Source organism: Halictus rubicundus, chromosome 2 (genome assembly GCF_050948215.1).
Source record: "Halictus rubicundus isolate RS-2024b chromosome 2, iyHalRubi1_principal, whole genome shotgun sequence".
Classification (NCBI taxonomy): domain Eukaryota; kingdom Metazoa; phylum Arthropoda; class Insecta; order Hymenoptera; family Halictidae; genus Halictus; species Halictus rubicundus.
The window spans coordinates 13,221,065-13,231,450 of record NC_135150.1 but is presented as its reverse complement, the minus strand read 5'-3'; the positions used below and the strand labels follow the sequence as shown (position 1 = coordinate 13,231,450).

Sequence of the window (10,386 nt, the reverse complement as noted above, 5' to 3'; positions counted from 1 at the left end):
ATATATTTACAAAAAAAAACAGTTTATTCAATTCAAATAAATTCGTTCAAACAGAGACTGATTCAAATTAGGTGGATCTATATACATATGTATGATTAGAATGTGATAAGATCCGCCATTTGTATTTTACATGCACGCCATCTGTATCCTATTAATTGTTAACATATGTACATTTTACAAATGCACAGAGAATTTTGTAACTGAGATTCTTGTTTTGTAATAAAAAATCTTGTACAATATTCTGTTTATTTAACCTAACCAAATCAACATACAAATAATTATATTGTTACCTCTATACTTACCATTTATACCTTTTGTACAGTTCGAGCTTCTCAGCAGAAGCATTATTGTCATTGGTTGCCTCCTGTTTAAAATATTATTTCATTTCACATTATTTAATCAATAATAGAGCATTTGCACCAAGTATGAACTTATTGTTTTAAATATAAATTCTATTATTACTTTTTCTGAACCCTAAATGTACAGGTAAAACAAAAAAAAGTAGTTTCTATATATTCATATCGTGTACTATATACTATAGAAATTCGCATTCACGTAATAACTACATATGTATTTGAGATTATATGAATCTGACATTTATCATTCTATTGTAGCTTTGATTACACATGGGTACTTCCAAATATATTTCATATCTCTATTATATAATTGTTAAATGTTAATGGTTCTTCTTATTTATCTATAACATGTTTGCATATTAAACATTTCAATTCTATTACATTCAAAAACCCTGAAATGATTAAAGAACAATTTTCTCCAGTCAGCAGTAAGTAATACAAAATTTTTAAATGTTTACCACTTATTCTGTATTATAAGAAACATATTGGAACAAAAAGAAATTATTCATTTAATTCATTAGGTAGTAAAAATTAATGTGTAATAAAAATTGATATTTCAATTTGCATACACTGTAGAAATTCAATCAGCAAAATCAACACAAGGAAAGAACTTGGTAGGTTCGGCCCGACACATACGTGATTTAGCTGCAGATATTCATGCGTCAATACAACAGTGGAACGCAGCTCATTTACAAGGAGTAGCATTACTAAAGGATATAACACAGGAAAGGCAGAGTACATCCTATTCTCAGCTTCTACAAGAATTGTGTGACAAGTTAGAACATGTTTGCGATTCATTGGTAATGACTACATCAGATATATACAATGTACCATAACATGTGGAACTTTGTCTATTTTTGTCTTCTGCCCATTACTCAAGCATGTCATATGAACTTTATATGATTATTTTGTTCCAGGATGCTGTCGTAAAAAATCTTGCTGAAATTACATATCAAATAAAGTCAACAACGTCCTTAGGAAAAGATGCAGATAAATTATTTACAACATGGCCTATTACTAAGTTTGGTACATATAAATTATTTTTTATAGTTGAATAGCAAATTATATATTGTATTTCAAAATCAAGTAATCCATACTATTTCGAACAAGCTAAATTAAAATCACTTTCAATTGTGTTGACAGATAACGTCGCAAAATTAATACTTAGCATGTATTCTGAAGAAGCCAAAATAAAACGTAAAATTTTCGAAAATGTAGCTCATCGGTACTCAGAGTCCTGGAAAATGTTGTGTCTGGCAACCTGGGTTCATCAACCGTTATTACCGGAAAGCCTAACGATATTTTTGGAATCATTATTGATAGAAACTGGGCATAGATAGTTGTAGTTATTGTTGGTACATGTTGTGGTGAGTATTTTTGTAATTTTAAATTTTGAATTTTACGATTAACTTTTTGTACGCAATAACTTACAACTATTGAAATAAAACAAAAATTAATAGAATGTTCATTTATTTGTGGCTTTTGAAATACCATCTGTATAGTTTCACAAAAAAAAAAAAGAAAATATGGAATTGTTATACATATACTCAGAATCCAAAGCACACTATGAAATTGTTTACAATTGGTACCTGAGATCACAAAGAAATACAAATATAGACAAGTACAAATGTGCTATATTTTCTTTGCAAATGCAGATTCTAAAGAATGTATCTTCGATACAAGGAACCAAACCTGCAAAGTTAGTATATTTTGTGATTAGTTATAATTAATCTAACAGTTACTAGTGCCATTAACATTTAATCATATCAATAACTTCTTATACACGTATAATACATATTTACAGATAAATACAAAATTAATATGTAATATCCACTGTACATAAATGCTTTAACAACGTGGATGGAATTATTTTATTGACGTTTAACATATTCTCAATGCTGTGGTACTTGTATAAAAGCTGAATTGATAGTTTTCAAATCATGAATAATTGCTTTTAACCTTCAAAGTTACCGCATTTTCGTTTTTTGCCGTTTTCATTTACATCTGTAACGAAATTATTGATACAATATAAATAAATTTTTTCTTATTCATTGATCTGTAAACTCACTGTAATTTACTGATATCGTCCTATTAAAAAAAAGGATTATAAGCAATTGCAGATTTAGAAAGTTAAAAATGTATTGTAAAATAATTTGTGCATGATCATCTTTGTAGCACTGTAACTAAAGTCACGTTAACATACTTGTAACTGACAGTATGACTAATACCTACGCAAAGTTACAATTACAAAAAACTCCTATATTTATGTTTTATTATACTTAAGCTAGCTATACTAGCTTCTTATTTCCTGGTTCATTTACGTATGACTGTAAGTTCTTTTTGCAAGAAACTATTAATAATATTGTGTGCACGATTATGGAAATCGTTTACTAAAGCATGAAAAACACTGATGTGTTCAAATGAAAAATTTGTTCATGCTGAATTTTATTGAATAAAACAAAGCTTCTTTACGTTATTATCATTTTTTAGCATGAGACATATATGTATATTGTACATAATAAATATAACAGAAACAGTCTTATTTACATACACGTACCAGAATATAAGATATTATATTATTTTAATATTGATATCGTTCGTTCAAATATGGAAGTTATAATATATTGATTGCGATACTGTCAAAAATTCTATAAAAAAATATCTACACCATTGTGTACTTATATGCATACATATACAATTCCGAATAATTGTTTAAGTTCAGTATCTTTATACACTATACACATTATTTCAATTTGTTTAGGAACATCTTGCACACAATCATACAAGAATCAACTTCTAGTATTCCTATTGAACTCTTCACTTAATGCATCAAAGTCGAGTTCTGTATCTAAATTTGAATTGTTAGGTATCAAATTATTTTCCAATATATTATCCGGCATTATATTCTTTAATCGTTCGGACACTAATTCGTCAACTAAATTCGATTGATCTACTAAATGCAACTGTTCAACCAACTTTTCATCGATTAACAAGTTTTTGTCTATCACGCCACTCGTAGTTAAAATATCTAAATGTGCAATATGATCGTATTGAGCTATTTTAGACATATCTAAATTTTCTGCGCTACCAAATATACTAGTATCACAATTATTGGAAATTATTGGTACTGTATCTTGTAGAATTGGTATACTGTCTGAAATCTTACATCCAGAAGTAGTAGCCATTATTTTACAAGAACTTGTATCTAATGGTGCTGACTGACTTTTAACACAATTCATATCCGACGATGTAATAGGAATTATTTTGGATACTAGTTTCTGAAAACCTTTAGCAAAATTTTGAGATCCATTTTCCATGTTACTTAATCCATTTTGCATTTTCTCAAAATTTGGAGTGTCTTGTTTTGGGTACGTTCCCATAGTGTTATTTTCTAATTTAACGAAGGTTTGTTCGGTTGATTCCAGTTTTATAAACGCTTCTTCTAAGTTATCTTCCACTTTACAGTACGTTGATCCTAGACCGTTCCCAATTTTCGTGAAATTTTCTTTATGAGATTCCGTTTTTTGATAATTTGAAACTTTAGGTGAAGTGATATCAACTTTCTGAAATCCAGGAGTATCTGATATTTGACTCTGAATCTCTGGATTCGAAATTAACAGTTTTGACACATTATTAGTCTTATTATTTTCCGTGCAATTCACAGGACTGGGATTTCTTCTCATCAATGTTAAAGCTGATAACACTTCTGGACAAGTAGGATTTGTTACAGGTTCACTTCTCCTGTCGTTCAAGAAGTCTGAAACACTAAGATCTGAACTTTCTGAAAATCCACTAGACATTCGCTCCTCGATATTTTCTTTAGCATCCTCAGAATTTTCTGTTTTCTGAAGTTTAAGCGGAGGTTCTGAACTTTCATAAGTGTTACAAGCAGGTGTGTCAACCTTTTTCAGAGCATCGTTATTAATCGTATACAAACCAGGGTTCAAGCCTAACACATCACAAAGTGATTCTTCACTGATATCAATCAGATCTTTGTTTGATTCTTTATCGCTGTTTGCGAGTGTTAACATAACTCCAGCCTTTTCTCGTATTTTTCCCATTAATATTTTTAATTCGTTCAAGAAATTTCTTACATTATTCTCGGATTTTAGTATTAATAAATCAAATAATGATTGTGCGTTAAGTACTGGTTTCGCAGCTATTTTTATTATTTCAAGATCCTCGCACACGGAAATTGCTTCTCTCAATTTTATTTGTCGCCTTTCTGATTTCGCTTCCGGTGTGACGTAAGCCCACGGGCCACGCTTCTTTCCTTTACGTTTTAAAGGATCTTGGCCTCCATTTTGTTTTAATTCGGGTTCAGGTGTTGGGGGAGGTAATTGCTCAGGACTTCCATGGTCAGGATGCATTTCAAAATGCCTTGCCATTCGAGTGCGTCCTAAATATATTTTATTACATGTAGGGCACCTAAAGTGATCTGATATTTTTCTTTTTGGTACTTCTAGTCCTGTTAGTAATTCTTTGGGTGATTCTTCTTCTTCAAGCTTGTCATTATTTGTATTATAATCGCTATAACCACCATCCGAATCATCCAAATCAGGTTGTAAGAAGTCTAAGTGATGTAAATGTTTGTAATCTCGCACCATATGTCTAGGTGGTCGAGACAATCTACCAGACCTTGTTCTCGCGACAACCTTTTTTCTTTCATCCTAGAGTAAATGTTAGAATATTAGTACAAGATATTTACGATTTAGTAAACGAGATCTACCTTTAGCTCTTCCTGTTCTTCGTCAGGAATTAATGGTGGTTTGGGAAGCAAAGAAGGTCTAATAGCACTCTTTTTGGGTCTACCTCTTTTCCCACCACGATTTTTCAGTAAATTTCCTGGATTCCTGATTCGCAAATCAAGTTCTTCAGGGAATACAACCCTGAATTCATATACAAATCACTCAGTTATAATATTGAATAATACATAAGTGAGAAAAAGATATGATATACTCACCTATATACAACTCTTTCATTTGAAGCAGTTGTTTCTTGACTACGCTGTTGCAGAACATGTGCGATTTGTTTCAATTGTGTTGGTGTCAGACGTTGCATACTAAAATATAAATACAAACATCATGATAATATGAAGAAAGTACTGGAAATATTGTACACAGATATTCCTACTTACCTATGAAATGTTTGACCTTGTTGAACTATTTGTATTGGATTTTCACTAGAACCTAATGGTTTAGTTACATCTGCAGAGTCACTTACAACTGTCACAGGCTTAATTGGAGTACTTTTAGCTTTTTTATTTACTTTCAAATTTGCTCCATTTACTACCAAATTAAGTTTCTGTTTAACAACATCATTCTGTATCGATTTGGTAGGTTCGAATGTACCACTTTGTTGCGTTACAGGTGTCTTTTGCAATACATTTTGTAAATTATTAGAGATGTTAGCAATATTTTGAGACGAAATAGTTATATTTTGTTTAGTAGAATTGTTAAATGCAATTTTCGCATGAGGTTTCAAAATAGATATAGGCGTTGAAGAAATTTGAGTTGGTTTTAAAATAGATGTGGAACTTGTTGTTGCCTTTAAATCTTGAGTCTTCACCACAGATGCAGCTCTAAGAACTACTGGTGTATTGGAGTTAATTGTTGTTTTTGGAATTCCACCTGTTACTGTTGTTTTCTTACCAATTGTAGCTTTTTGTTTAAGTAACTGAGAAGGAATTTGAACTGATTTCAATAGTTGTGCAGGAATAGCTGCTGTTACGCTTGTATTATTTATAATTTGGTTAGACTTTGGAAGCACGGTAGATGCACCTTTTAGCACCGGAGTTAAAAATTGTTGTACACTGCCTCTTTGAAGAGACTGTGACGTTTTGACAATAGGTGACAAACGTATTTGCGAAGTAACAAGGTTCTGTGTTCCTCCAGAAGTAGTATTTACTATTGCATTAGAAATATGAGGTGAGGCAACCGATTGACTCTGTATTTCGCAAGCACCAGTTATAATCTGAGAAGTATTTAATAACTGTGCTGATATTCCAGTGGTATTTAATAATTGAGCTGTTATGGGGGTAGCTTTTATTATTTGCGATGGTAAATTATTCAATAATGTAGCTTTTGATAGTAGCACAGAATTAGAATTCGACGCAGCACCTAGTGAGTGTACTGCATTAATTTGATTTACCGTTGCATTAGTAAGTTTGTTCGAACCTTGAAGTAGTCTAATATTTTTAGTTGATTTTAATATAGTTTGTGCAGGTTTTATAATAAATTGCGATGATGGCAAAATAACAGGTAGTTTTTGTAATATTTGTGCCTGAGAATTAGGTATAGTATTAAGCTGATTTTGCGCTATGCTATCATCGATTGTATATTGCACATCATTTTCATGAATATTCTTAACATGAGATAGTTCTGTTTTTATCGTGTGTACCTTAGGTTGCTCTAAAACTATTGTCTGCGTACCCGAGTTCTGTTGAAGCAGATTATTTTGATGTTCGATTATTTGTTGAGATTCTCGACTCTGACTACTTAAATTCATTTCATCTAATGACAAATCATTTTCAACTACTTGGTCTTGAAGCTGTCCATCCTCAGAAACTTTTTGTATATGCCACTCTTGGAAATCTATACATTCTGTTTTAATCAAATCGTCGTTGTTAGATTTTTGTACTTCTTCAGGCTGATAATTTAGCTGACCAATTGTTATAGAATCCTGAGAATGTAACACTGTTTGGTCCTGTACGTTAATGTCATCATTCGTAGGAACATTTTCTTGTGTATTTGAACCAACATTATCTTGATCTTGCTGATACATAACCTCCTCGCTCGAATTCACCTCGAAGGTTAGACCCAAGGCTGCCGCTTGTTCCGCAGTCAAATGAATAGTTCCTGAGTCATTGTCGTCGTTTTGTAAAAACGCAACAAATTCGTTGTCGTGATCGTCATCATCAACAACTTGCTGGAACGCTTGTTGAAGAAGATCGGAAGCACCAGTGGATGCATCGTTTGTAAACACAGTGGAATTCGAAATTTCTGCCATATCACTATTTTTTTTGACTTATCGGTTCATGAAATGTAATTACAGAGTAATAAAGATCAATTGCATGTTTTACAATAACATTTTGCACGATTATATTCCTGTAAAATCACTTTACAATATGCGTTTACTCCATTTCTCTATACACGTTTTTCGCGCAAATAGAAACACATAAGGGACGTGAAGTCTGCTGCAAATACGGAACAGAAAATGGCGGCAACGTCATTGCGATGTTAGTCGTGTGGTTGGTAGTTCACATTATGTCTATTTTCATCGTATCCTTCATTCAATATTACAATTGGAACTAAATACTTGTGCAGTGATTACATGACAAAACTTCAGATCTCATTACATTAGTTCACATATTTAAATAATTTCATCCGTTTATGGATTTATATTAAAATCAAATTTATTATACTTTTATTATAATGTCATTTTTCCGTGACGTATAGTTTTCATTTACAGTTGTGTGTGTGTGTGTGTGTGTGTGTGTGTGTGTTCGTGTGCGTGTGAGAGGCTTGAATCATAGAGAGTGAATTATTTATTTTTATGTGTCAACTTAGTCGTATTTTAGAATAATCGTCATTCACATTGATACTGTGTCAACTAACTGTTATACATCATTTATTACTGTTCCACGTAATGAAAAACAAATCAATGTTTCATTTACATTAATTTTTAATCGCAGTTAATGTACTTATTCTATACAGTGTGCATTGTATTGTAATACTGTGAGAGTTTATACATACAAAGTCTACTTCATAATAGACACTTTAAACAAATAAAACATCTTAAATAACACAAATATGGTAAGCATACTGATGCCTCAAATGACTGTACTGATACTAATTGGCCATGTCATATGCTGATAAACGATTTCCAACTCAATAATATGATACTTTTTATAATTTATTAGTAACTAGAATGAATTTATTCATTTTAAATTGTCTTATGACATTTTGTTGTCTATATTATTGTTGTATATTTTCAAAATAAATGTATGCAAAGTTCAACTAATAATATGCATTAGAAAACTTCTATTTATTCGGAAAATAACCGTTATATTATGATATTATTATTGCAGGATGAAGATGATGATCAATATCAAGGTGTTTGCGATGTAGGTTCGTTTCCTCAAGATTTTGGATATGCATTATTTGATGGGGAAACAGAAGAATCCATGGATCCTTTATCAGGAGAGCAAAAACCAAGAATTCTTTTAATGGGTCTCAGAAGGTTTTAAAATATACAAGAAATATTTTCAGTACTTTTTATTGTAATATATTATGATTTGTATAATATCAATATTCGTTTCAGGAGTGGAAAATCATCAATACAAAAAGTAGTTTTTCATAAGATGTCCCCGAATGAAACATTATTCTTGGAAAGCACAAATAAAATTATTAAGGATGATATAAGTAACTCTAGTTTTGTTCAATTTCAAATCTGGGATTTTCCAGGGCAAATTGACTTCTTTGATCCTACTTTTGACAGTGATATGATATTTGGTGGTTGCGGAGCATTAGTTTTTGTTATTGATGCTCAGGATGATTATATGGAAGCACTTAATAAACTTCACATGACAGTTACAAAAGCATATAAAGTTAATCAGGCTATCAGATTCGAAGTGTTCATACATAAAGTAGACGGTTTAACCGACGATTGTAAAATGGAAACACAAAGAGATATACATACTAGAGCAAATGATGATCTCGCAGATTCTGGTATAAAACGAGTAACTATAAAAATTATGAAACATTCTTTTAGCATTAAATATATTAATATATAATTATGTGTATTTTAGGATGTGATCAAATACACCTCAGTTTTCATTTAACATCCATATATGATCACAGTATATTTGAGGCATTTAGTAAAGTTGTCCAAAAGTTAATACCACAATTACCAACCCTAGAAAATTTACTTAATATACTTATATCGGTAAGAAAGACATAAAGTATTTTTAAAGTATTTATTTTTTTGGTTTTTCGCAATGTACAGAATGATTTGTCTTGCAGAATTCTGCAATTGAAAAAGCATTTCTGTTTGATGTAGTGTCTAAAATTTATATTGCAACCGATAGTTCTCCTGTAGATATGCAAAGTTATGAACTTTGTTGTGACATGATTGATGTTGTTATCGATGTATCTTGTATATATGGGTATGTACTTAAAAATCTTTTTATATTTATGAATACACTCTGATTGTGTTTTTATTATATTTTATTAATTTATTATATTATAAAAGACAATGTGTATAAATTTTAGTTTAAGAGAGGATTTAGAGGCTGCAGCATTCGACAGTCAGAGTTCCAGTCTAATCAAACTAAATAATGGAACAATTTTATATTTGAGAGAAGTTAATAAATTCTTAGCCCTAGTTTGTATCTTAAGGGAGGACAATTTTGAAAGACAAGGTAATACATTTATTTAGGTAGATCAACGATTGCTTAATGATACATTGTAGTATATGCTCTATACTTACATTTTTTTTTTTTTGTTAATAGGGGTAATCGATTATAATTTTCTTTGTTTTCGAAAAGCTATACAACAAGTTTTTGAATTACGCAATAAGGCTTTAGCATCAACAAATATTAATAATCATTCAACTCCTCCCGTTAATTCAAATGAAACTTCAAATGCTCCTACAGTATCACAAAGTGGAACCATGGGACAAAATGGTACTGTTGTAATAGCACAAAGTTAACTTCCGTATGTAATATTTTGAATTTTTATTTAACCCTTATAGTAGAAGGCGAGATATCTTTTTCATACACATTCTTTTCACTTTCTTTTTACTTACTGATAAGTAAACTATGTCACTATATATATATATATGTAAAAATCCTTATATATTATATTACTGTCTAAAATAAGAAATTAATACAATCATTAATTCTTGCCAGAAACTATTGTGTTTTTTTTTCCAGTTCTATACCATAACTTACTACGAAATTCTTTCTTCTCCATAATTATGTATTTAAATATTAAATATTATTAATACCATCAATAATATCTTTCATTTC

General features: G+C 30.7%; 3 protein-coding genes across 5 annotated transcripts; 2 read left to right on the top strand and 1 right to left on the bottom strand.

The window, feature by feature from the left end:
* The first annotated feature begins 579 nt into the window (after positions 1 to 579).
* Positions 580 to 2,826, top strand: LOC143365325 (cyclin-dependent kinase 2-interacting protein-like). 2 transcript variants are annotated; one of them, XM_076805404.1, is made up of 5 exons: positions 580 to 784; positions 933 to 1,156; positions 1,274 to 1,382; positions 1,500 to 1,723; positions 2,012 to 2,826. In XM_076805404.1, exons 1-4 carry the CDS (start codon positions 754 to 756, stop codon positions 1,694 to 1,696), a joined length of 561 nt encoding a protein of 186 aa, XP_076661519.1. In that variant the 5' UTR covers positions 580 to 753; the 3' UTR covers positions 1,697 to 1,723; positions 2,012 to 2,826. The 2 variants fall into 2 exon arrangements, with proteins under 2 accessions (XP_076661519.1, XP_076661518.1); XM_076805403.1 differs by having other exon boundaries at positions 1,817 to 2,826.
* LOC143365321 (uncharacterized) lies at positions 1,810 to 7,551 on the bottom strand. Its single transcript, XM_076805396.1, has 4 exons — positions 5,494 to 7,551; positions 5,320 to 5,418; positions 5,086 to 5,245; positions 1,810 to 5,026 (listed from the first exon to the last, which is right to left on the bottom strand). The coding sequence occupies exons 1-4, from the start codon at positions 7,362 to 7,364 to the stop codon at positions 3,146 to 3,148; spliced, it is 4,011 nt and encodes a 1,336-aa protein (XP_076661511.1). The 5' UTR covers positions 7,365 to 7,551; the 3' UTR covers positions 1,810 to 3,145.
* Ragc-d (Ras-related GTP binding C/D) lies at positions 1,936 to 10,134 on the top strand. 2 transcript variants are annotated; one of them, XM_076805401.1, is made up of 7 exons: positions 1,936 to 2,055; positions 8,446 to 8,597; positions 8,679 to 9,085; positions 9,166 to 9,302; positions 9,380 to 9,522; positions 9,629 to 9,777; positions 9,868 to 10,134. In XM_076805401.1, exons 1-7 carry the CDS (start codon positions 1,984 to 1,986, stop codon positions 10,065 to 10,067), a joined length of 1,260 nt encoding a protein of 419 aa, XP_076661516.1. In that variant the 5' UTR covers positions 1,936 to 1,983; the 3' UTR covers positions 10,068 to 10,134. The 2 variants fall into 2 exon arrangements, with proteins under 2 accessions (XP_076661516.1, XP_076661517.1); XM_076805402.1 differs by lacking the exon at positions 1,936 to 2,055 and adding an exon at positions 7,568 to 7,605.
* Positions 10,135 to 10,386: the final 252 nt, after the last annotated feature.